This window comes from Plectropomus leopardus, chromosome 19 (genome assembly GCF_008729295.1).
Source record: "Plectropomus leopardus isolate mb chromosome 19, YSFRI_Pleo_2.0, whole genome shotgun sequence".
NCBI classification, from domain to species: domain Eukaryota; kingdom Metazoa; phylum Chordata; class Actinopteri; order Perciformes; family Serranidae; genus Plectropomus; species Plectropomus leopardus.
In genome coordinates, this window is record NC_056481.1 from 2747955 (window position 1) to 2775652 (window position 27698).

Consider the following 27698-nt stretch of genomic DNA (forward strand, 5'->3'; position numbering starts at 1 on the left):
TTTAAGTCTGGACCGTTCACAGTTAAAGAGCCTTCATATTTGGTGCCAATCCTTCATCCCAAAATGTTAGACAGCCGGATGCTTTCAGATTTCAAAGTAAAACTGATCAACCGTTGGTGAGAAAAACCTCTTCGGGCCCCTCGAGGACACACTACCTTCATATACAGGATTTGTCATACTGCTCAAATGCATTTGGTTCAGCAGTCAAAGTACAAATAGAAACGCTAAAACTAGTTACAGAAAAAAACAACACATGTAACATCTCTGAAAGGAATAACATGTGAAGCGTGTGAATGTATCAGGACACCTGTCTCGGCTGAAGTTTGTTGAAATGCCCTCGGATTTGACCTACGGAAAATAGGAACACTGTCGGAAAAAAAATCCAATTCAATCCAGGGAATTAAATACCCCAAAAATATCGACCAGAATTGCATATACTCTCAGATCCTAATTTTTTTTTCTTTTTTTTTTTTTTTTAAATCTGTTGGCTTTGTGCTTCACGGTCTCTTCAAGCTTGGCGGGGGGAGAAAGGTAGTGTTCACTGGAGAACCATCGCTAAGAATAATCTGTTATATTCCAATATAATAATAATAAAACAAACAGCATGATTTTCAGATGACACCAGAATGATCGAGGATGGGCGTATTTTTTTCTGTTTTTTTTCCTGTTTTTTGATTCGCTTGACCTGATACAGGTTAAGATGCAATTTACTGAATCTCTTAACTGGTGGGTTTGAGGTTTCAAAATCAAAAAGAGGTTAAAATGAACATTTAGCATTCAGTCTACATTGGGTGAACATTTCTAGTTAACATAGATATTTACTACAGGGAGGAGGGGGGGGGGCTTGCACCCTTGCTCTTTCTTTGCCGTATGAAAACCATGCTTCCTCTGGAGAGAAAGGGTGAGGGGAGGAGGGGGCCGTGCAAGACTTGGAGTGGGGGGGTGGGGGGGGGGCTGAGTGGGGCAGAGGCTGAGTTTGGTGGATGGAGAAAGGGGCTTGAAAACCAGACTGCTGATTCCACAGGAGGTGTGTAAAAGGCACGCCAGGGTTACTCCCAATCCCAGCCAACATACACAGAGACGCCTTCACACCACACACACACACGCACACACGCACACACACACACGCACACACACACTTGCAGAACACACAAGGTGTACGCACACGCACGCACGCACGCCCACACGCACACACAAGCAGCACAGGCTAGAGCCCCGCGAGTACTGGGAGGGCAGAAAGCAGGAGGGAGGGAATGAAGGAAGTTCTTGAAAGAAAGAGCTCGGGGGTTGGAGGTCGGGTTAGATGGGAGCGAAGGGGGGCCTGGATCCGGTGCTGCCGCTGTGTTGTTGAAACAGAAAAAATAAACAACAAACAAAAATCAAAACTGGTGGAATGGATCATTTCTGGTTCTTCAGCTGGTTGGAGAGCCAGTCCAGGCCCTCGTACAAGCCGTCCCCGCTGGTGGCACAGGTGGCCTGGATGTACCAGCTGCGCTGGCGGAGGGCGTGCAAGCCCAACTTATCTGTGATCTCTGCGGCGTTCATAGCGTTGGGGAGATCCTGGAGGAGAAGAGGAGACGGGCTGTCACGACGAAGGTTACGAACGCAGATAACCCGAATACTTTCAGGGTTCACACACACTTTTACAGATACATTTTTACTTTTGCATCATATTTTACCCAATTTTGATTTTTAAATGAGCCTACACAGCTAAACAAATAATCGTGGACTTCACGGGCATTTACAGACAGATTAACATGTCGCACTAATAACTGGCGGCCTCGGTGATGATGCAATGCTGGTCCGGTCTGTGTATCCACTGATACTGGTGACATTTCAACCATTATACTGGGACCACAATTCCCATCATGTACAAGGAAGATTTATTGTTTGAAATTTGTCTTAAAATTCGGCTACATCTTCTAGATTCAAAGGAGGACATGTTTGGGGACTTTTATGAACATATTTTAAAGAATAGCCAAAACAATGTATATTCAAAACTTTTCCAAACCATTCTGTTATTTCCAGGCCTGGAAAACACTTTCTAATTTCAGAATTTTCCAGTAATTTCATGACATGTTCAGTTGTTAACTTTCTTCACATTTGCTGAAACTGCAGCACAAAATAAAATTATCTGTAAAATAAATGAATCAAACCTCTGACTCTACTGCCTCGCAGCATTTCTAATGACCTCACTGTGTGTGAGCAAAAACAACCAATCAGAGCAGGAGTCTCTAACGCAGCTGTCAATCATCGCTCATCAGTGTCAAACTGTGGCAGCGTCTTGATTAATGTCTGATCGGCGCTGCTCAGTTTGACGGTTGACGCAGCGGTCGATCACGTCAGTCACTAACTACGCTCAGAGACTCCTCGGCTCGGATCGATCGTTTTCAGTCCGCTGCTTTCTGGCCAATACCATCAGGGACAGAAAAAGAAGAGAGGACGTGATTTTTACATGGACAATCTGTTTCAAGTGCTTCTTTCTGAATGAAGTAAAAGTTTGAAGAAATAAAGCACAAAGAAGTTAGCAGCCGTAGCTTTACAGTTTTTTATGCAGCTGTCAATGTTAAGATTTTTGACTATTTTGCTTTCATAGTGCCTGTTCGGTGGCGAAGTGCAAGCAAATCTAGAAGTTAAGGATAGTTGAACTTTAAAACACGTAAAATGAAATATAAATACTGCATTGAGCCGCACTTTGCAATCATTCCCAACAATCCCAGCGCGTGCGGCCGCTCAGAGGAAAAGCACAATGCCTTTTTTCAGAGTAATTCGCCTTTTTTGTGCAGCCGCTCCGAGCGCTTCCAGCTGGAAACCTCCGACCTTTTTAGAAACGTGCTGGTGATGGCACACTGGATGTTGCTGGTGATTGTTGTGGTTTTCTCAGCACGTACGCTGGAGGCTTGTTGTTAACTGTGTAGTCATCCCTTAATGTAGCGTTACATTAGCTATCTAGCTAACAAATGTCAAGATACTGTCGTCATAGAAACAAAACACTCACAGCGCTTCATGAAAAGTGCGCTCCAGCGCCCCGCCAACGCTTTTCTGCTGCACAAAACCACGATGTAACACACACTCTGCGTGTCTGTTTTAGTTCAGATTTGCATACTTTAATTACACAGTGCCTCATCTGCAAATCTCAGTTTCAATTTCGGTTAGATTCTTTAGTAAAGAAACGTGAGCTCACCTGTTTATTTGCAAAAACCAGCAGCACGGCGTCTCTAAGTTCGTCTTCAGCGAGCATTCTGGACAGCTCCTCCCTCGCCTCGTTCACTCTCTCTCTGTCGTTGCTGTCCACCACAAAGATAAGCCCTGCGCACAAAAACACAGTTCGCATTAATTCAGAAATATGCATTTACTAGTATTACTGTATGAAACACATAAATGTAGCATTATAATCATTTCTCTTCTGTCTCAAACACATTTTCCTCCTGCAGATCAGGAGCTGTGACTTTGTCCCGTGATAATTCAGTCTGAACACATTGCTCTCGCTGCTTATTACGTCTCTTTGACCCAAAAATCTTCATGCACTGAATTGGATGAGAGCAACCCCAAACAGTGTGTTTCTAATGTGGTGATTATCTCAATAACCCCCCAAAATCTAAGTATAACATTACTGATGAAGTGGATATAAATAAATGATCTGCTCACAGGCAGCTCGGCTGTGTTGCAGTCGAGTTTTGAAAACAGCCAATTTAAAAAATAAATGTGTCACTCTGTAACTGCAGGTCTGTCGAGTGTGAACATTTCATCAAACCAAAAGATGACAAAACACTTGAATCATGCAGTCTGACAACCTGAGACCATTAATTATGTAAAAGCATCATTTTGAAGAAGCAGACACTTTTACAGAGAGACCAGAAAAACATGCTGCAGTTTTCTACCTTTTAGGATTCTGTGTTATTTGAAAAAGGTGAAGCAGGAGAGGATCCGGTCTATCTGGTGTCTGAACTTCCTGTTACATGAGCCAGTGTGTTTGGTAAATGTTTCATCACCCCTGCAGCTTACTTAACATGTAAACAAGTTATTATTAGGACCAAGTTGTCGACATAAACAACACCAGTCTGTCAAGGAGTTTTTTGGGTCGATGCACCAGCATCTGTACGCAGTAGTTAAAATACAGACCCCCTGCTGTGAGCCAAATATCACCAAAACAAAAGTATCAGTACTCACTGAAGGCATAATATCAAATCTTTTGTCATGTTTGTTTATTCATTAATATAATTTATTTGATAGGATCAATGAGATTTAACAGTACAACTTCTGCCGATTACAGAAAAGCTGTATGTAAGTAAACAACCAACTCGCAAACTCTGAAGCTCCTACAAGTCTTAAAAAGACGTTTGTTAACAAGTGCTGAAAAGAAACTACAGATCGTGCTGCACTGCGTCAAACACGGCTTCACAAACTCGTAGTGCTGGCGACGCAGCCGCAGTGTAGTTCATTTCAGCCGAACATTAACTTTTTACTTCTGAATAATACATTTATGCTCTAAAACTCCTGAAAACACCTTTTATTTATTTATTAAGATTATCTTGCTAAACAAAATGTGCAAGTGCCATAAACGATCCGATCCTTTGCTTTACGTTTACTTTCACGTGTTTTTATTGGTGAAGGTTTCGTTCTGCAGTAGCTCAGTTACGATACTGGAATTCCTAACTTCGATACAACACCTCGAAAAATAGTGATAATGGATACGACGAAGCATTATTGACATAAGGTCTTAAGTTTTTCTCAATAAATGGATATAATAAGGGTATGAGAAGAAAACAATGCCTTTTCTTTTCTTCGTTAGTTACATAAAAGCAGAACGACCGCACAAAATATTAATAATAAGAGAGAGCAAAATACCACAGCTGATGAGGTTTAAACCATTTCAGATATTCGAGATGAGCTCATCTCTATTTTTGACAACACTGGCCTAAAGTAGAGAGAGTATTTCACGATAAAACTTAGGGAGACATCAGATAAAATAAACTTTCCCCACTTTTTAATCCCTTTGAATCATCTTGCTTCACCCTCAAAGATTTCTTTGGAGAACCCTCAAGTGATCCCAGATCCATAACCTGTGATATTTTCCAGCCAGCAGGTCGACGGTCCTGCGTATATGTGCTGGAACAAGCATCGGTATCTTAATGTTCTTTACATGGTCAACGATTCTGCCTCTACCCATCATAACCAAAGGGATTCACACGGTCAGTTTCACACACGAACGCTCGGTGTGTGCACTGTGATGTTTTACTGCGCCTGGTGTAGCTAAAGCGGGACACAACGTGGTCTGAGTTATAATCACCACGACATAAAACTATAAAAAATACCAGTTCAGCTCAGAGTTCACCTGCAGTTGCATCATAGTAGGAAACATGAGGGAGCGTCTGTACGTATTCTGATGAGTTCAATTTCAGGAAATAGTAGGAGTCACACAATACGCCCTCTGAGAGTTGAACAATGGTGTGAGTCATAAGTTGCCGAGTGTTTAAGATCATCTTTTCTGCACCGATGAGGCGTCTAAAGGCAGCAACGGTCAGCGCTGCATGCCAACAGAAAGGCCTCCTCACCTTGAGTGTTTTGGAAGTAGTGGCGCCACAGCGGCCTGATTTTGTCCTGACCGCCCACATCCCACACTGTGAAGCTGATGTTCTTGTATTCTACAGTTTCAACGTTAAAACCTGGACAGGAGAGGAGAAACACGGATGAGTCACCAACCGGCAGAAGAGCAGTCCAATTCACGTTCTGAATGCTGACAGGCGTTAAAAAACTCAATATCTAACACTCAATACGGTTTTGAACATACACATTTAATTGAATTAAAGTTCCTTAAGATCTGTACTTCATGCTGAGTGTTTAAGAAAAGCGGTAGACAAAAGGGCTGGGTATCAAACTTCAATATTTTTAAATGTAACATAAGTATAAAAGTATAAAAACTACTGAACAAGTACTGAAAGCTGGCATCCAGTCTCTGGTCAGATTCCTAATCCTCTGTCCTTATTTATTTTTTATCAGACAGGTTCTGATTTTTGTTGTGTTTAGACAATATTTCTAAGCTTTTTTGTTAAATTAAAAACAGGTTTTAGAGAAAACATATTTGCATTTTTTTAAAAGTAAGGTATTGCAAATTTTGAAGAGATCTAAGTCAAAAATTTGGATTATAGGGTTTTCATTAGTAGGGTTGAGGAAAAGATAAAGAAATATATATTAACACAGAATAGTATCTTGATGTTTTTATGTGTCAATATTGTATTGATTCTTGAACATCAAGTATCAGTTTTTTTGTTATGTAAATTATTAAGATGCAAATAAAACTTCTGGTAGCTTAAAGTAAAATATTTACTTTTTAAGTCAACTAGAAACATTTTGCTGCAGTAAAAATATTCAAATGAGATCAAAAAACTACAAACTTTATTTTATTAATTAAAACAGACAAAGTTTTGCTTTGGGGACATAATTTGCAGTTTAGAAAAGGAAATATATCCCAATATATGTTATCACAATTCTTAGCATTTTAAAACACGTTTAAAATTACAATAATATTGTAACATGACTCGAGCGTTGTGATAATATTGTATCATGGCGCCTCTGGTGATTCACAACCCTTAATATTAGCATCAAAAACATTCAGAAAATATCCAGTACTATGAACAACAAGGTGTAAAATTAATAAAACACTTTATTAATAAAGTACAGACTATGAAGTAAGTACACTGGAATAATGAAAGGATATCCATACCAATGGTGGGAATGGTGGTGACTATCTCTCCGAGCTTCAGTTTATATAGGATGGTTGTTTTTCCAGCAGCGTCGAGTCCAACCATAAGAATCCTCATCTCTTTTTTGCCAAAAAGGCCTTTGAATAAGGTTGCAAATACATTCCCCATGATGGCGAAGCTGTAAAAAAACCAACAAAACAAAACAGGAAACAAGATGATGAGGGTAACGTCAATGAACAAAAGGAGGAAACAACACTGTACCATCAAGATCACAATCAGTGAGACACTTATACTGTCTATTATTTTCTTATTTGTTTCAAAATTCACAAAGACACAAATAAATGAACAAAAGAGGTTTACAGTAGAAGAATGTAACCAGGTACAATTATGTACAAATTTGAGGCTACTTGTACTTCAGTATTTCAATTTTATGAAACTTTGTATTCAAATTCCATGACATTTTGGGGAGAATTATTTATTATTATTTTTACTATTAAATATTTCCAGAGTATTTAAAGTTGTTGTATTTGTTGCTTGTGTTCAACCAACATGTAACATTTGAGGACTTCTTTCAAGCTTTTTTAAATATAAATGTGCTTTACTTTCATTAATTTATTTTACAAAGTTATGATTTTGGTACCAGAACTACTTTACTCAAATACTGTACTTAAGTACAAATCTGAGTATTTCTATTTAATGCAACTTTACAGCATACATACTTCTAGTATGCTGAATTTCAGAGGTAAATACTAAAACATTTACTCCACTACGTTTATTTGATTTCATTGTAATTTTATGACTTGTTACAGATTCTGATTATTAAGACAAACACGGTTGGAAATGTAATTTTATTGTCCATCTGCCACTATGGTTGGCGGACTCCAAAATCTACCAGGCATTCAACAGATTACTATTGTTTTTTGGGCTGATGAGTAAAGCAAATTTGGCAGCCACTTTGGTATTTTATCAGCATTTGGCTGGTCCTACTTTACAACCCTGAGTATAAAATATAACTCAACTAATAAATGATGAATGTTTATTATAGATTAAACTGCCCAGCAGTATACTGGGTATTTACACTTCTTCTAACTTTTAGTTATTTACTTGTTACATTTTCTGCGCTGTTTTAATCCTGCTCTGTGAAGCAGAACTTTGGGTTTGTATCAATGTGCTATGTATAAACTTTGATTTGATTAAAATTACTACATTTTTGTCATAGCATAGTTAAAACAGAAATTTCAAATTTTGATTCTTTTTCTTTTTAATTTAATTCTTTTAACACATTGTCAGCCTTTAGGCATTGGTCTTTTAAGTCTCTAAATTGTACATTTATTATTTAAAATGTTGAAATAAACCTTCGGACGAACCAGATCCTTAAAAAAATAAAAAATCCAAAATTAAATTTTTAACTTTAAACATCAAAGTAGACTTCCTAACTCAGATGAAGAACAAATAATAAACATAATAAATAAACAGAAATAAACAAATAAATTCTGTGCTCTACACTACCCATGATTCCAGACTTTTCTTTAAATCCAGGAATTCATTTCTAACATTTAACTGTATAAAATCAAAGTTAAGTTTCTAAATCTAATTACGTCCAACTCCAAATTTGATGGTTCCATTGGCTCCGATACCTACTTTTGATGTGAATATAAAAATGTATAGCCTGTATATTTCTAGCTCTGGGGAGGGTCAGGATAAAAAAAAGCAAACAAACAAACAAAAAAGCTCATTCCAGCCACCCCATCCTCCGATCAATTACATCACCTTAATACTTTTTCTTTTACTTGATTAAAATGTCTGAATATATCTCCCCCAATTGCACATTGATAACTGTTGTGTTGTTACTTTGATTATAACATGTGTATCATAGCCAGAAATTGTAAAAACATAAATTGTTGTTGGTTTTTTCAGATTTTAAATTCTAAGCAAATCACGTGCAATGGCGGCTTTCGTCTCGAGAGTGAATTAATCTCATATTTTTCACTTAAAAGTTTACATGTCATGCAAATCATGTACAAAATGAAACAAACATAAATTAATAAATACTGAACTTATGCATTACAACATCCTAAATTCTAGTCTTATTTTCAACTCCTGGATTTCTATTAACTTTCTAAATAATGTTTCTTTCGTTTGATCGTAGCTTTGGCTCCAGTTTTCCACTTTTCCTGTCACATTCAAGCCATCCTCTAAGCAACGAGCAGTCTCTCAGTAATTTTGCTTTGATTTGGATCAAATGTGTGTGAAATTTATCTTCCACCATTGCAGGTGTGTCGTCGCGTATGAAATGCGGATTTTGTTAACCACAAAGAGGACACGACGACAGTAACATACCGGGATGTTTACTTAAGCTAATGGTTAAACATGGAGGTTACTGTTTGAAGGCTATACGTTACCAGCCAGCTCAAACCGTCAACATCACCATTATCTAACGTTTCGCCGCATTAATTTCACAGAGTAATGGTGATTTCTTACATTTGCCTGACTTATGTGGGAATCTCACAAATTAAAACTTAAAACAAAATCAGAGGCAGCTGCGGATAAAGTGGAGGGCTAGCCGATCAGCAGATAAGAAAGGCCTGTTCCAGCTGGCAAACTCTCCGTGAGCAGGACACTGTTCCTGTGTGTGTGAGCCGTCACAAGACGCTAGCTGCTAACAACACCTCGACCTTTGAAAGAGGCCCAAAATCCGGCTACGCTCGTGACCGCGCCGTTAAAATGTTATAAAGCAGGGGGGTCATTTAATTATTTTGGATACGTTAACGGCGGACGACAGGTTGCAGCGGCTGATTATTAAACCGGGAGCAGATTACCGTTAGCCTCACTAAGGGCGGATGCTTCAGCTTGTTAGCATGCTAGTTTGCATTAGCCTCCTGCTAACGGCTGCGATACAACTTCTTGGCCGTTAACGGTCCGGAGAGCACCGGCGTTCACGACACACGGCGACACGTTATGGACACACGTAACGTCGACGTGTTGTGACATTTTGTCGGCGAAATTTGAGCCGAGTGTCCGGTGAAACGGACGGTGACAGCTCTTTGATGCGTCCGTTTAACGGTACGGGAGCCGCTTCAGCGGTCTGTTAGCCGCCGTTAGCTAAATGCCGCGTCACAGTAACGAGAGAACACCGTGACGTCAGGTTTAACGGCGAAAAACGCGAGCCGTTCGCACCGAGCAGCGGTCGGTTAACGCGAAATGACATTTTAAAGCGAAAAACAGCGCGTTTGTGGCGGGTATTACCTTTAGAAAGACAGCTTCTCGATCTTTCCGTTATCTTTCACTGTCACTCCAAAATGGCGTCTTGCGCAACCAGGGAGACACCGGCGTACGGGGCCCGCCCACTATCTGAAAGGCTCCAATCACAGCGCAGCTGGTGGGACTAATATCCCGCCCCCTGCTGTCAATCATTCCACATGTCACATGTTTTGACCAATCAGAGCCGCCGCTGTGTCCTGTGTGCACAGTGCACAAAATGTCGAGGAAGTCGCACATAAGTTTATTCAAGTTTCAGACACGAAAAGAGTGACCGGACTGCGGGCGGTGTTTTATTCAGTGCTGGAAGAAATATGAACATGTTTTCTTTAAGTAAGAGTACTAATACACTGTGAAAATACTCTACTACAAGTAACAATCTTGCACTTAAAACCTCACTTAAGTACGACGGAGGATTATGGCTATGTTAAGAAAATTAGGTTTCGATAATAAAGACATAAGATTACGGAAATAAAGCCGTAATATCGAGAATGAGTCGTCATACTATCAAAAGCGTTGTAATATTACGAGAATACAGTCATAGCTGTATGAGAAGAGTCGTAATATTACGAGAATAAAGTCGGTGTTTTACAAGGAGAAAAAGTCGTATGTTTATGAGAATAAAGCCGCTTTTCTACGAGAAATGGGACGGTGTATTACGGAAACAAACACTGTAAAACAGGCGAATTATGACTTTACGAATTACAAATGTATTCTCATAAAATTGTTACATTTTTTCTCGTAAAACTATGACTTTATTCTGGTAATATTATGACTTTTTATTCTTGAAGTCTCCAAAAAAAAATCCTCAACTCCGTCGTACTTGAGTAAAAGTAGCCTATGTATCTGCAAATTTGAGTTAATCCATCCAGTTAGATATGAAAATATGCTGGCTCTATAATGACTAAATTAACATTTATTTAAATTGAGTTTTGGGGCTGTTTCTAGTTAAACAAAAATGATCTCTGACAAAAAGGTTTATCATTGTAGGGATCCTTTCCACATTGGTGTCAGACTCCTTGAATAATAATCTGAGCCTGTCAGTGGCAAAACTGACATGCTGGCTCTATAAACGCTAAAATTACAGTTTATTTAAATGTAGTCTGGTGATATAGTGATGGGTATTTTAAGGCTGTTAAACAAAAAGGATCTTATTCTTTAATAAAATAGGTCTATCTTTGTAGGGATCCTTTCCATGATGTTTCACTTATAATAACAATGTGAGCCTGTCAGTGGCAAAAACAAACACTTTTCGTGGACAGAGTGGTTACATTGCAGCCTTATTTTTTTACTGCTTGCTCTCAATACTGAACCAATTTAAAAAGTTGTCACAAAAACACAAAAAATAGGGTCTAGGTTGAAAAACATGAATGTCACTCTTTAAATAGCCTACAGTACTTAAGTGAATGTACCTATTTACATTTCACCATTGCAGGCCGTCAGGTTCTTCCACCTCAAACTGGGAAATCAAACTGGGAAATCAAACTGGGAAAAGCATTCCTTCATGGAGCTGGCTTTGTGCGGGGACGCACTGACATGCTGAAACAGGAAAGAGACAATCACAAACTGTTGCCACACTGATGGAGGCTCACTGTTGTCTATTGTATTAGTTAACCGAGTGTTGCCTGAGTCATGAAACAGCAGAACACCTCTAACCACATACCTCTGGCCTTACACTGTAAAACAATCAGAAACATTTTACCAAAAAGGAATTACATTTTCATCTAAGAAATCCAGCAGACTGTAATCCAAACACTGTACGTCACAAATTAAATGTACTTTTACTAATGAATATTGCACTTTTAACTGCACTAAATTTGTCTGACCGCTACAAACATACAAAATAAAAGAAAAGAAAAGAAAAGAAAAGAAAATAAAAGAAAATAAAATAAAATACCTAACAGGATACAAAGGAGTTAAAATAAGCACAACCCTAAACATCACATTAACACAGCAGTAATATTAATAGTTTATTTCAGCCAAACCAAATTTGGCAATTGTTGGAACAATGGATAGATGAACCAAAAAAATGTTTTTGTTTTATTTTGTTTCTGTCGACTTTAAATGAAATGTGTTTTACAATGATAAAAATACGCTTTATTTAAATTGAGTCTGGTGGGTTTGGCATAAGCAGTTTCAGGGCAGTTTCTGGTTAAACAAACAGGATCTTTCTCTTCAACAATAAGGTCTATCTCTGTTGGGATCTTTTCCATAATGTTTGCTTACACTTGTTCGAGCCTGTCAGTGGCAACACTGACATTACTTTGACTCTATAGATGCTAAAATGACGGTTTTTTATAAAGGACTCTGGTGGGTTTACTCATGGGAATAAACAAAAAAGGCTGTTCAAGCACTATATATAGCATGTTTTGTATGTTACTGGTTTGAATATATTTGTTAATTTAACTTAAATAAAGAAAAGAAAAAAGAAAACTCTTAGTTAACCCTGTCCTTACAGCAGAGCCAGCAAGCCGGCGTTGGATCATTATTCTTTTCATTTTAATGCATAATTTAAACAGGTCCTGTACTCCTTTTTTGTTTGTTTTTGTTCAGTCAGCTGTTTCAAGGCAGACCTCCGCCTTCTATTATCCTCTGTTGACATTTTGCATTTACTGAGCTACCAGACACCTGCTGTGAGTCCACACCTGCTGTGAGTCCACACCTGCTGTGAGTCCACACAGAGCGAGCAGCTGGAGTCGCACCACTGTACACTATTACACTATTATCGTTGGTGTGTTTTGTTTCACGCCGGAAGGACCAACTTTTCTGATCCGTACATAAAGAATCATTTTGGATAAATACTAGCTGTGATGTTGTGGCCAAAAAAGGAAATACAGAGTAAAAAAAACCTGCTGTTGGGTCATGTGCAAATATTTGCCATGCAGGAGGAGCTGCCTGACTGATCCAGTACCTCCAGATTCCTCAAACATCAGAATTTATTTGAATGAGGAAAAAAGCCATACTTTAGAGCCCAAATCCCCCCACAAAATATTTCGACCAGAGACCAAAAATTAAGTCTTGATTCTAAAAAAATATTTGAATATTTTAAGCATTTTATTAACAGTTTTCTGCAAATATTCAAAAATATACAAAAATTCTTCTGGGGAAATATTTAACTAAGTATTAAAATATTTAGTGGCCCTAAGATTGTGGAACTTAAAATACAAAATCATGCAATCAGCCTTTTAAATATCCACCAGATGATTTTAATGTTGAATATAGAAACTCATTTTCCTGACGCATTTATGCTCTTCTTGGCCAATGAAACACGAATCACTGATGGAAAAGGTTATATTACATGAATAAAAAGGACTGATCCTGCCTTTAATTTAATTTAATGTTATATAATTTTATTTTATTACGTTCATATTTGTTATATTACTTCACCACTTAAAAAAAGCTAATTCATTTGTTATGTATTTCAGTTGTATTTTCATTATTATTATTATTACAATAATTATTGTTGTTATTGTTGATTTTATTTTTTTTCTGTGGGAATGTACGAGGGGATATACATGTTTTGATATTCACTTGAAACTTTAATGAAATTATTGTTAAAAAACACTTAATTTTCCTAAAAAGAAAAACAAATCATGACCCCAATAATTTATTGCAACATTTCACCTGCAAATGTAAAAAAAAATCCCCCATATGTGCCTCTGTGATGTAGATTTAAATGAAATGTCTGAGTCTAAGTCATGTGATCTGATCACATGTGAAATCCTGTTTCACAATGAAGTCACATGAGCTTTCTTAAAGCTCCTTTCTTCATTGGTGTTGCAAACAGTTTCAGCAGGCTTCATTTCTGCCTGTAGGTCTGTGAAATCACAAGAGGCATTTTCATCAGCTTTTTTGTCTTGAATGTGTCCCGACTGCTGTCCTCTGATGTGGACGGCAGCTGGAGGACACCGTGAATAACAGAGGTGAAAAACAGGCATCAGAAGAGAGCAAATTCTCTGCCTCAAGGTCATTTTTTATTAAGATATAAAATGTCAGTAACGTTCAAGTATTAAAGTGTCGAGGGCTCATATTGCATCATGACACGTATTCATTATTTCAACAGCTTCACTCATTCTAAACGGCATTTAACGGCACCGAGAAACATGACAAACCTTAGTTAACAGATCACAGAGAACAAAGAGTTTGATCTCTTTTGCCCCCAGATTGTGCACACAGGGTGAGATAGAAAAGATAATAAACTTCAGAACGGATATAGAAAAATCATCTTTACAAATAGAAAATCAGCTTCAAAATCACATCATGTTGATGAAATCATTACTCTCAAATTCCAGCCAAGTTGCCAGAAGAAAATGTTGGCATTGTTATGTTTCTGCAAACCATGATTTGCACCTTTCATTCATATCATATTACGATTCATGAAGTTACATGACAGCTGACGTAGGCTGTCTTTGACATCAGTTTCAAGGACCAAACGTGGGTGTTTTAAGTCACCTGTCACTGTTTATCCACCAGCAACAGTAAAAATAACTTTTTCTTTTTGCAAAGGTAGGGCCACAGAAATGGTTGTTTTTTTACAGAGACATGGACGGGACTGAAAGTGTTTTTTTTTTTTTTTTTCACAGAGACATTGTGCGTTTCCTGCCAAGACAGAGCTTTGAAAAATGGTCTTCTTTTTCCTGGAACATCAGCGTGTTTCAATTACAGCCAGAAGTGTCACAAAATCATGTTGTTTCTGGGACTTCGCCATGTTTCCTGCCGGCATAGTGCAACGAAAAGCGTTTGCATTTCATGCCAGAAGGGTCACAAAAATCGGTTGTTTATCCACTGAGACATCGCTGCGTACCTGCCAGGATAGTGCCAGAAAAGCAATTGTCTTTCACAAAGACAGTGCTGCGTTTCCTTCCAGAGGTGTCGCAAAAATCTGTTGTTTTTGTAACCAAGACATTGCTCTGTTTCCTGCTGGGATATGGCCACTAAAAACAGTTTTTTTTGTTTTTTTTAATCAAGACATTACTGCGTTTACAGCCGGAAGTGTCACAAAAATCTGTTGTTTTTCGCTGAGACATGGCTGTGTACTTGCCGGGACAGTGCTATGAAAAATATTTGTTTTTTTTACCGAGACATCGACGTGTTTCCTGCCGGGACAGTGGCAAGAAAAACTGTTTTTTTTTTGTTTGTTTTTTTTATTGTGTCATTTCTGCTTTTCTGGCCCCCAAAACTGGGTATTTTAGGCCCAAATACAGTCTTTTCCTGATCATAACCAAACGGTTTTTGGGCCTAAACATAATAAACATTAACCGCAGGGTTTAACGTTTTAACGTAACGGCTATATAATAAACCTGCAAATGTAACGTATCCGCCATTTGCAGAAATGTACAACGTGAACAAATTTTGTGCCGAGTGGGTTGCAAACTCCTACCATCAACGCTCTCGGAGCACAGCACGTACACGTTTACGTCCACGTCTTTAGAATAATTGATTCATAAATTAGTGCAAACCACAAATAAAATAACAAATAAAGTTTGTCTCATTCTCGAAGTTCCAGCTTGCCGTCTCGGACTCTCCACCTCCAGCGCTGACATCTGTCAGGAGCGGGAACGCAGCGCAGCCACAGACACGACTCCTTGATCTCCTGCTCAAAGGACACCGTCTTCCTGTCCAGCGTCTCCAGAGTGAAGGCCTTCCCTGAGATCTGTTAACGACGGATGAGATCGTTCATGTGGGTGTCTCACCTCACTGCGGACCGAATGTGTCCGTAGCATCGATTATTGAAAGGTATCGGATTAAAACACACATATTGAAACCATTTTATGGGGAGAGACCACGCTGTGCACCTGAAAACCATCCCAAATATTCAAACTGTCTCTCACCTGATCACTGATTCCGATAGCAACGTGGCCCACTTTGACCTGCCGGCGCTCCCGGATCCTCAGACACTCGCCCTGAACGTTCTCAATCCAGATGTCAACACCTGGAGCGACGAAACAATCAATAATAAAAAACAGAATGAACCTGCGTGTAGTTGAGTAACACAGTCCTGCAATCTCACCTTCGAAGCAGCACGAGGACGGCTGATTGGCTGAGGCCAGCCACTCCAAGTGTCCGTCCGTCTGACTGTTGCAGGAGGAAAAGACTCCAGAGCTCAGGTCGTCGGACGAATGATCAGAGTCCTTAAAAATGGAGAGAAATGTTTGTTTGTTTTGGTGTTTTTCCACATGTGCAGTAAACACACACACCTGCGACGACAGTCACACACCTTGTCTGAGGCGTCCATCTCAGAGCAGCTGAAACAGGACGGGGGGTCGTCTCGAGGTTCAGGGGACGGCGTCTGTATTGTCGTGCCAACAGGGACATCTAGTGAGAGAAAAGGTTTCAGCAATTATTAGTAAACAACGTGATTTATTTCCCATCAATTTATTACTTCATAAAATTTGCTGCTAAAAAAAGGAATAAAGTTAAAAAAAAAAAGTGCCTAAAAATCTGTAACATAATTTTAAATAATTTTTTGTTTTTTCTTTTTTTTCCCTCTTTTTTTTTAAAAAAATGGAAATCTACTGATCTCTTGAAATTTGTAGAAATTTTCACACCAAGCTGACTTTTTCTCCATGTCTTGAGAAGTCATGTGCTCCACGTTTCAAAAGATTAAATATGCAAAAAAACTGTAAAATGTAGAGCTGCATCAGAAAAAATAAAGTAATTCTGGACATGTATTGAGTCAACAAACAGTAAAGACGTGTGTTTACAGTCGCTGAGCTGTCCTCATGACGCAGAGTCTTTCTGACTCACCGTCTCGGAGGAATTCCAGCTCCGGCTCTGATCCCCATGAATCGTCATTTGTCTGTTGGCCTTTTTGCAGCAAAGGGAAAACGCCTCTGAGAGCTCGGAGATACTCTGTGGACACTGAGGAGTCCCACTCCTCTTCGTCCTCCTCCTCCTCCTCCTCCTCTCCGTCCTCCTCCTCCCAGTCCCCCTCATAGTCTCTGTCACTTCTCAGCCACTTCTCCTGAGCGTGCTCCTCCTCGGCCATGTAGATATCGACCTCTGAATCAGAGCCGTCTTTTCCGTCTGCAGCGTAATCATCCTGCAGCGATTTTGGCTCCCATTCCCTTGTTAATAAGAAATCCGTCTCCACGTCAGAGTCCTGGTCTGAGTCACCATCTTTCCAGTCGCTGGTGTCCTCGTCCACTGCTGTCGTCCTCCAGGGGCTCACCCAGTTCATCCTGGCTGATGGTTTAGTTCGGTCTATCCCAGGTTTGCTCTGATGCAGCTTCTCACAGGCAGTTTGGACGGACCAGGGACTCAGACCTCCAACTGTGGGCCAAATTTGGAGTCTTCAGTTAATGCAGATAATGTTACAGCAACAGTTAGACTCTTTAATTCCTTTAATTTTTGTGGTGACGACATGCAGCTATACCTTTGGTTAAAGCCACCAAAACTAGGTTTGGAGAACCCCAAGGCTCAATCCTGGGCCCTGTTTAATTTCTATTTCTTATGCATGTGGCACTTAAATGTCTAGTTGACATCAAATATGAATTAGAACCATTTTTCCTCAATTAAGTCCAAATAAGACAAACATTCGTATTATTGGGTCTCAGTATATTTCTGGCTCTTCTAGTATTGCTTTTTATTGGTTGTTTTTTGTTTTTTTTATGTAAAGAAATGTGCTGTATAAGTACAGATTATTATGGTCATTACTATGATTCTGTAATATGAAGCACATTGACCTGCTCTGAAGGCCTTGGTGGTTTTCCTCCGCAGCTCTTTGGCTGACGCTCGTCTGTCAGGATCTTTTTGGAGACCGGCCCTGAACACTTTGGCCGTGAAGTTGTTGCAGTTGGACGGCACCTCCCACAGAGGCGGCGGCTCATTGACAATCTGACAAACACACGACAGGAAACGAGAGAAAACTTCAGTGCAGTTCTTTCAACTTCAGGGTCAAAATATCACATTTTCCAATAAAGATAAAGAGGACTGTCACCTGGAGACACAGTGGATGGGAGTAGTAGCGGATCCATGGGTGGCATCCGTTGAGCATGTGCAGTAACATGCAGCAGCTGCTCCAAACGTCCGCCTTGGCACACAGTCGATCCCCTCGCGCCACCTCAGGGGCCATGTGGGTCTCTGTGCCGGGGAAGGCAGCTCCTACAGCGCCAACACAGGGAATTAACCGCCGTCTCTCCGTCTTTTAAATCTCATTCACCTGTTCTTTATGATCACATGCACTTTGATATTATTCACACTTTTCTGCAGCTGTAGACACACATTGTTATTTGTTGTTTGTTGAGCTCAGATAAATAGTTGGCTTCTTATTTCTCTCAGAAAAAATAAATGGAGTAAAAATCAATAAATGGTAAATGAATAAATGGCTTCAGCAACTCTTTCTCCTTTCAATGTATTTAAGTTTATTTGTGTAACAAAATCCAGTAATGTGATTGATAAATATCAATCCTTAAAAGGTAAGCGGTCATGCAGGTTTACCATAGCAAACAAGTTTACAAAATGTATTTTTCACAAATAAACTTAAATGATATAAAATAAAAGAAAAAGGGGGAGGAAAAAGAAAAAAGAAAAGCAAGACAAGAAGTCAAAATAAAAAATTAATGAAATAAAAATAAGTTAAAAAGGAGAAAGAGAAAACTTAATATGATATTAATTTAAATAGTAATTTGCGATGTTGTCTGTATATACATATATACACACACAAGATGATTATGTTTCCACGTTTTCTCGCTGACGTTTGCGACCTCACTCACCCCTGAAAGCGTTGGTGCTCTGTCCACTGTCATCTAAAGTCTCTGAGAGCCCAAAGTCACAGAGGAATGTGTCTCTGCAGTCTGCAGACAGCAGCACATTGTCAACTGGAATAAAATCAACACGCGGGATTCAGTGGGACAGCTTGTTTTCATTCGCTGCTCATTATGAAACAGTTGAGTGAGAAATCAGGAGGCTGTCACAGTGACGGGTTCACAGGGGGCCGCGGCCGTCTGAAGGGAGCACAGAGTAGCATCTTCACAAGTAAAAGCACATTTTTACCTCCGCTGTATGGAGATGTGATGGGATGAGACTGGTTAATTTCATGTTTGTTGGCTGAGTGAACACAAAGGGCGACGCAGGGGCCTAATTTGAGCGAGCCCCTTCCTCTCCAATCCTCTCAGAGGGGATTACTGAGGGTTTAGGGTCGAGGTGTCAGTTTAGGATTAGGTACCAACACTGGAGATGCCATCTGACAGTAGAACCAGCAGCTAGAGGCTTTACTGGGCTCCCTCGCTCTCTGTTATATCAAACGCTGATTATATCAAATCCACTTCTGTGGGGCCCCACCACAAACCAGGCCTGGGTCTAGACTGCTTTGAATGGGGGGCGGCGAGAGATGCTGGTGGGTAATATGAGTGATCTATAGGTGCACATGCTGAACTGTTTCATGTTTTTATTCAAAGATTTTTTATCAACAAGCTCAATTTTGTGTCTTTTTAAGCACTATGGCAGTGAAACTCAACTTATGGCACATGGGCCAAATATGGACCCCCCACCGGGGGCCAGGTTTTAATTCACAGTAAAATAAAGTGATTCACACTGGGAATTATTTTTGTACTTTAAATATATATAGGGAGACAGAGTGCCAAGTCAGCATTAAAATAGAGCTTGTTTATCAAAAAATGCCAGTGGGGCCCCTTTAGTGTCCTAAAATCCTGGAAATGTCCTAAAATCCAAGAAATGTCATAAAGTCTGAGAAATGTCTTAAAATTTGAGAAATGTCCTTAAATTCTGGAAATGTCCTAAAAAACAAGAAATGCCCCCAAATCTGAGAAATGTCCTAAAATCCTAAAAATATCCTAAAATGCTAAGAATTCCCTCAAATCCTAGAAATGTCTTAAACTTGGAGAAATGTCTTTAAATCTGAGAAATGTCTTTCAATCTGAGAAATGTCTTAAAATCTGAGAAATGTCCTAAAATCCAAGAAATGTCTTTAAATCTGAGAAATGTCCTAAAATCCTAAAAATATCCTAAAATCCTAAAAATATCCTAAAATCCTAAGAATTTCCTCAAATCCTAGAAATGTCTTAAACTTGGAGAAATGTCCAAAAATCTCACAAATTTTGCCTTTAACGTGTAAACAGTTTAGTGTTATAGCTGCTTGAGACGGAGCTAATTTCAAGTATTTGACATGTTTTTCGATGGTTAAATGTGCAGCACAGCATCAGAGTTTATAAACTCATCACATGTTTTAGCAAATTAATACCCAGAATGGTCATGAGGTCTGAAACAACAACACACCTTTGACATCCAGGTGAAGGACCTTTCTGCTGTGCAGGTGCTCCAGCGCCCCCAGTGACTGAAGCAGGTAGTGCAGAGCCAAATCCTCAGGTAGACAGTTCATCTCTTTTAGAAGCTGAGCCAAACACGCTGCAAGACAAATATTTACTGTTAATACTGCAATTCATCAGCTGTAAGTGGGGGATTTTACTGCATTAAAATCAGAGTATTTGTGTTATTAACTGCTAAGATTAAAAAAAAAGTTTACCTGGCTTCAAGTCCATGAAGAGCACGATGTTGAGTCCCTCCCTGACGGCCCCAAAGAGCTCGACGACACGAGGAGAGTTGAGAGCGCTCCACGTGCTCACCTCCTCGCTGCTGAAGTGACTCAGAGGAATCTGAGGTCAGAGGACGACAACGTGCTGAATAACATCTCGATCAGTTTTGAACTCGTCAGCAGCTCAGAGTTTAAGGAGCGGGAGACTTTGGGGTGGTGCAAATCAAAGTGACTCACTCTTTCTTGGCTTACCCTCTTGGCAGCGCACTGGAATCCAGTCCTTTTGTCCCGCACACAGAACACATCGCCGTACGAGCCGTTCTGGATGTGGCGGACGATGCAGTACTCCTCTCCCTCCCTGTACTGACAACTGTCCGGCTGAAGTTGCTTTAAGGATACAAAAGTACACAGTGACAGAGTAAATGACAAACAAGCTCAGACATTAAAGGGTAAATCAACACAATCAGAAAGTCTGTTGCACTTTGGCCAAACTCTGATCAGTTTTCTGTGTGTAGTCAAAGCACTTTTACTAACCTCAGTATAATGCTGAGGTGTTTTTACTTTAATTAAAGCTGCTCTAATCAAAACTGTAAATGAAAAGTTGACCAAATGATGTGTAATGTGAAAAAGGTTGTTCATTATGCCAAAAACACAGATGATTATCAAGTAAATGTCTTCCATAGTGTAAAAAACAGGCACGTTAATGTCTTACATAATGTAAAAAAGTGGAGATTAATGCGTCATATGGTGTAAAAAAGTGGACGTTAATGTTTTCTTTCATTCATTCATTCATTCATTGTCTGTAACTGCTTCACACCTACGAGCAATTTAGAGTCACCAATTAACCTGCGTGTATCTGGAATCTGGAGAAAACAAACGATGTTTTATGTAGTGTTAAAAAGTCGATGTAAATAGCTTGCGTAATGTAAAAAAGTAGGCTTTACATAGTGTAAAAAAATGGATGGAAATGTCTTATATAGTGTAAAAAGTACTTATATAATGTGAAAAAGTGAATGCAAATGTTTAAAATAGGGTACAAAAAGTACATCTAACATAATGTTAAAAGTGGAAGTTAATGTCTGACAGTGTAAAAAAATAGACCTTATATAGTATTTAAAATATGGACATATGTTTTAAATAGTGTAAAAAATGCATCATACCTTGTGGAAAAAAACAGTTCTTACAGTTTAAAAACATGAATGTAAATGTCTTACATAATGTAAAAGAAAAAAGTTTCACATAGTGTAAAAAAGTAGGTCTTACACAATGAAAAAAACTGACGTAAATGTCTTATATAGTGTAAAAAGTTGTGTGAAAAAGTGGAGGTTAATGTCTTACATGATGAAAAATGAGCCCTTCGTTGACAGGCGTGCTCGTCTTCCAGCCTTTCACAGTCTGTTTGAACAAATCTGTAAAGAAAGGCGTCACAAAAAGTTTCGGCGTGCGTGTGACTCTTCCTCTCAGGCCGTCCAAAACGGTCTCAATGTCACTCATGAAATCTAAACTGAAGACGAGTGTATTTACAGCGCCGGGGCTGCAGGTGGAGTCTGAAACTCCCAGCAGGCTTTGCACGCGCCCTGTAGAGTCAGAATCCCACTCAGCTCGGGAGGTAAAACCAGACACCTGCATGAGGTCAAAGGTCAAATTTGACACTCTGGCTCCTTGCGCGCCGTCCTCTGCAGCGCAGGATGAGTCCGACTCGCTCTCGTGAGTGTGAACGGACTCAGAGTTGAGGCCGCCGTCAGAGTCAGAGCCTCCTCTGTCGTCAGAGGAGGAGTCGTCTGATCTGAGCGGCTCCTCGGACGGAGACTCCGACCCTCCGACACACGCATCTGCGCAGCCGCCGCAGGAGTCTCCGCAGCTGCAGGGGTGTGACGCCGAGTCAGTGAACTGAGGCGGCGGCGGGATGATCTCAGCTGATGACGTCATCTCTCTGCTTACAGATTTCAGCCAGTCGATCTCCTGCACCCACAGGCCGCGGATGATCGGCGGTTCCTCTCCGTCCTCTTGGCTTTGTCTCCGGCTTTTCCTGCGCTGTTTCCTCTGGAGGTGGTGGAGCGGAAGTTTGGCGGCCGCAGGGAAGTCCTCGACCTCCGTGTCACTCAGGAGGGCCGTTCCCACGCTGAGAGACCTGCAAGTTAGACGATATATGTTGTGTTCAGGGAACTAACTGAAGCTCTGATTTAAGGACCAAAATGTTACTTAACCCTTTGAAATCTGGGCAAATCGGCTTGATATTCTTTAAAAATCATGGGAAAAAGGCAGAGCAGCTTACAAAGAAATGACCCAAATATGAACTAGAAATGAAAAAAAAGTACCTGAAAAAAGAAACAAAACAAAAAAAACATGGAAAAGTAAAAAGAACAAACAAAAGAAAAACAAGGAACTGACTTAAAAAAAAGTGCTCAAAATTTTAAATAATTGTTATTATAATTTTAATTTAAATATGTAATTATGTTTATTAAAAATGACCCAAAAATAAGCAATCATTTAAAAAAAAAAAAACCTGAAAATTAACCAAAAACAAACAACAAAACAAAAGAAACAAACAAAACATGAGGAAGTGAAAACAACAAACAAAAGAAAAACAAGGAACTGACAATAAAAAGTGCTCAAAATTTTTATTCTAATTTTAATTTAGATGTGTAATTATGTTATTTAGAAATTACCCAAAAATAAGCAATAACTTTTAAAAAAGTACCTGAAAATGAAAACAACAAAAAAAAACAAAACAAAAGCAAAACAAGGAACTGACCTGAAAAAGGGCTCAAAAATGTTAAATAATTCTTATTATAATTTTAATATTATAATTTAAATGTGTAATTATGTTAATTAGAAACATAGTTTTCACTGACAGGCTCAGATCGTTGTTCTACGTGTCTGACAACATTATGGAGAGGATCCCTGCAGAGATAAACCTTTTTCTTAGAGAGTAATAAGCTTTTTTAAAAACACGTTAGCGGATGTTATTGACGGTGCAAACATGCCCCTAATTGTTACATTGCATCCTGACTCTTAATACTGGACAATTTTAGAAAATGTTGCTCCCGTTAGTGACTTAGACATGAACTGTCAAAATCCAGGTTGAAAAATACTAAAGTTACCCTTCAGAGCCCGTATGTTTAGTTTTTTTTAAATAAATTAAAACATTCAGAGCGTGTATGTTTTTTGTGAAAAGTGTTACAGTCTGTGTTATTTTCAGCTCTTCGCTCTCGGTCACCTCGTCTTTAAAATCCTACTCAAAATGTTTGTGTCCTCACTGCTGTAGGATTTTTCTTTTTAGACATACTGGTACAAAAACTGGATGTTGATGGTGAAGTACCTGTGTTTTTTGAGCAGCTGAGACCTGGAGTACGGGCAGTGTGTGTTGGTGGGGCTGAACTCCTGAAAGTCTTCTCCTAAAACAGAGAAATGTTAACAATTTAGAGATACAGAGCAGTCACAGAAACTGCTATTCAAACACATAAATACATTCAAAAGTGGAGTACAGCCTTAGATGAGAAGACTGATAATATATCTCACGTCTGTCCCCTAAACATAAAACTACATTCGACAGTTTGCACCAACAACTTTCCGCTTTTTACGAGGGATTATGAGCCAACGAGGAAAACATCCAGGCCAAGAAATGATCGGGCACATAACCCCTGTGAAATGATGAAATGTTGTTTTTATGTGCACACTGTTTTTGTAGAGATTAACCCTTTGATTTCTTTTATTTCTTTTGAAAACTTGGGAAAAAGCTAGATTTTTTTTTAAATAGGAAAAAAATGTAAAAATGTCCACAAACCTTTATTTATAATTCTTTTAATTATTTATTTAAAATTATGTTAATTATAAATATTTACTCAATTTCTTGCAACTTTTCGCCTAATTTCTTGCAAATTTTCAGCCATTTTTTGTTATGTTGCTTGTTGCCTCCTTCCTGTGTTTTTGAAAGAAATAAAGTTTAATGTGGGTCATTTTTTATTGTACTTAAGGTTTTGCACATTGTGCAACATTTAAATGTTAGCAGAGCATGTTTAAAGTAGAAATTTAAAGGTTTTCACCGAGTATGCAACGTTCATGCGTCCACATTTCTTACTTTCTTTCTGCCTGTGCGACGATGGAGACGCAGGGGTTCTCCTCCCGCCCCTCGGTGACCACGTGTTTGGCGGTGCCGTGCTGCATCACCCGGCTCAGGTGAGGAGCGATGGCCTGGACCAGCGAGTCCTTCTCCTCCTCGCAGACTCGGCTGTCGTCCTCTTTGCCCAGAAACGAGAGCTCGGACCCTCCGGTCACGATGATGAACGGCGTGTTGGAGTTGAACATGCGGGGAATGGCCATTTCTCTGTCGCTGTGCATCTACGCTGTGACAACTGAGGAAGAGGAGGAACAAAACACATAAATATTACAGGACAAAGGTCATATGTGGCATGAATTTGTGTCCTCAGTTATAAGACAAACTTTACACAGAACTGAGAGACAAGAAAGTTTTCAGCAGTTGGTTTTTGCCTTCACCTGAGGGTGATATAGCATTTACATTATATACTGACAGGTAACCACCTGGATGTGACAGTCTCAATGATATACCATAAAACTTCAATTAAACCCCCCGACTACCACTAACTTAAATCACTGAACTCAACACACGCTTATATTTGGGACAGGCGGCTGTGTGAGACGGGCTTTTAATTCCTTTTACACAAAAAATGCTCAGCAAAGATGGAAATACGATCAAATTATATATTATTAATTATTGTCTTTATTTTATTTAAACACATATGAAGAATAAATGACCAAGAGGTTAGCAAGAAATCTGTAAAAGTTGCAAAAATTACTGGAAAATCTGCCAAAAAAAAAGAAAAAGTAGAAAGATTGATTTAATTTAACTTGTCATTTTTAAGTTGCAAAAACTTAAAAATTAAGTAAATATCACTAAATATTAAGTAAACTTAAAATATATGATATGAAGTATAAAAATTAGGAGTAATAGTTATTTTGACATGCATTAAGTTCTATTTCCAATTTATTTTAGTAAAATCAACTTGATTTTACATTACATTGACCACTACGCATGTACAGTAAACATCCTCCTCCAATTATGATATATTTATCAATTTGTCTCATCATGGCCACGATTTTAGATACAACTATTATTGTCTGTAAAATGTAAAAAAAAAAAAAGACTTGCCTTAAGAGGCAGCATCACACCCACACCTCAGGATGTTTCAGCTGTGGTTGTCAATAAGGTCAAAGTGTCGATTGATAATATTAAAGTCTTCTTCTACACATTGATGGAATGGCAGAAACAGCATATTTGTAATTGTCACTCATTTTTAATGCGGTGGCATTTGCCGCGGCCGGGCGTGAATGAACAGACACCAGTAGTGATCCTGGCAAGGTGAGTATAAATAGCACACAGAGATTTGGCACGCAGGGAAGCGGCCGCATGCCTTCCACTGCGCCCGGGCCAGCTGTCGGAGTCTCTCTTCCTCAAACACTCGCCATGTTGACAGCGAATACTGGAGGGGATCAAAACACACACGCTGCCCACACATAAAGACAGTCCTCCAGTCCTCACACACACACAGCCTGGAGCTGGAGGAGATATCACATCTTTTGCTGGTGCTTTTGTTTGATAGTGCCAGGACGTGAAACTGTGAAACCAAAGCTGCTCTATGATGGTGAAGTTCACAAAGCTGAGGCTAAAAAAGTGTTTAGGAGGTAAAATGCGGACAGTAAAAAACAGAGATAATATAAGATTTTTCAGCAGCACAAGCACAGAAACAAAGATAAATAGAGTAAAATACAAAAATAGAGAGGAAATATAACACTAAACTAATTATAGACTACAAAAATATTTTTCTTTATTTTTTTATTATTATTTTTTTTTTCAGAATTTTGAATTTATGTTTTCAGTATTTTTAACATTTTTCCAGTATTTTTTTGTATTTACTTATTTTAATTTTTCCTGATTTTTAAACTATTCTTTATGATATTTCAGTAATTTTTCCTCATTTCTCTTTGTGTTTTTCCTTATTTTTCTTTTTTCCTTCATTTCTTTTTGTATTTTTCCCTTATTTTTCAGTTTTCCCATATTTTTTCCAGTATTTTTCCTCATTTTAAAAGTTTTTACCTTATTTTTATTTTTTTTTTCTCAGTGTCTTTCCTTTTTTTCTGTTATTTTTTCATATTTGTTATAACATTATTCTATATCTATGTTTCTTGATTTTCACAATACTTGCTCGTATATTTAATTTCATTTTCTCTTACCATATTAATGTTATGTTATATTCATGTTGCACTAATACACCAAATCAAATTCCTTGTATATGAAAACTTACTTTGTAATAAACCAGACTTAAATTCTGGAAATAGAAGTATATGCTATATGCACTTGGAGACAGAAATTAGAAGGTAAATTAAGCAACACTCTATTTAAGACTCAGTCTTCCAGGACATGCAGGATCAACATCCAAAACACGGCTACCAAACATGACCAACTCTTCCCATGGTGCACTGCTAACTTCCTGTCGGCCACACTGCTCTCCTCCCTCTGTGACCCGACAGCCAGACTCCCTCCGATAAAACAAAAGTCAGACAGGTGGTGTAAAGTTTCCAGCAGGTGAAACTGTGCACCAGCGGAGCACATTACCTCAGAGAGTGACGGTCAGCCTCAGGTTCAGGTGAGATCGCTGCAGCAGATCTGGAGAAACACAGAAGAAGAAGAAGGTTTCCTGACTCTCTGCTCGCCCTGTGTGTTAATATCCAAGTGTAACCTACCGGCTTTCTGCCCCCGCAGGCTCAGCTGATTGGTTGACCATGTGTGTGAGTTACGAGCTCTCACACCTCGGTCACCCCGGCCCGCTGCCCCCCCAAACACACCCACCACCCACACACACACCCACACACACACACACAGCAGCCTGCAAACACATCACATACATTCTGCGGATGCCCTCCGTGACATTTGGATACCTTCTGACAAACTCTTTGTGTCTTTAAAATCAGAGAGAGAAAGAACAAAAACTTATTAAGAAAATTAACATTATTTAAACGTGAAGATTCAAGCATGAATAAAAGTCCTCGTCATCACAGCATGATGTTCATTCTCTTAATTCTGGTCATATTTAAAATAAAATAGGCCATAAAGCAGGGTACACTTTTGGGTCTGGCTACCTTGTGATTGACAAGTCGCTATCACAGCAGCCCATAGCAGCACAAGGACAAAAAACAGACAAAGAAATTAAGTAAAATAAATAAGT

At 39.1% G+C, this 27698-nt stretch overlaps 3 protein-coding genes across 3 annotated transcripts; all 3 read right to left on the reverse strand.

Annotated features, from left to right (window-relative positions):
• Nucleotides 1-1226: 1226 nt before the first annotated feature.
• On the reverse strand, nt 1227-10036 carry arf2b (ADP-ribosylation factor 2b). The gene is made up of 5 exons (XM_042507529.1): nt 9951-10036; nt 6725-6882; nt 5556-5666; nt 3185-3309; nt 1227-1560 (listed from the first exon to the last, which is right to left on the reverse strand). Exons 2-5 carry the CDS (start codon nt 6870-6872, stop codon nt 1399-1401), a joined length of 546 nt encoding a protein of 181 aa, XP_042363463.1. The 5' UTR covers nt 6873-6882; nt 9951-10036; the 3' UTR covers nt 1227-1398.
• Nucleotides 10037-13923: 3887 nt separating this feature from the next.
• Nucleotides 13924-22158, reverse strand: LOC121959145 (mitogen-activated protein kinase kinase kinase 14). The gene is made up of 12 exons (XM_042508340.1): nt 21793-22158; nt 20707-20841; nt 20446-20575; nt 20199-20327; nt 18677-18781; nt 17902-18065; nt 17648-17798; nt 16710-17234; nt 16180-16277; nt 15973-16093; nt 15794-15894; nt 13924-15615 (listed from the first exon to the last, which is right to left on the reverse strand). Exons 1-12 carry the CDS (start codon nt 22081-22083, stop codon nt 15451-15453), a joined length of 2115 nt encoding a protein of 704 aa, XP_042364274.1. The 5' UTR covers nt 22084-22158; the 3' UTR covers nt 13924-15450.
• LOC121959003 lies at nt 22095-27196 on the reverse strand. The gene is made up of 5 exons (XM_042508185.1): nt 27089-27196; nt 24540-24809; nt 23777-23852; nt 22174-22585; nt 22095-22130 (listed from the first exon to the last, which is right to left on the reverse strand). Exons 2-5 carry the CDS (start codon nt 24793-24795, stop codon nt 22095-22097), a joined length of 780 nt encoding a protein of 259 aa, XP_042364119.1. The 5' UTR covers nt 24796-24809; nt 27089-27196.
• Between the last annotated feature and the right edge of the window lie 502 nt (nt 27197-27698).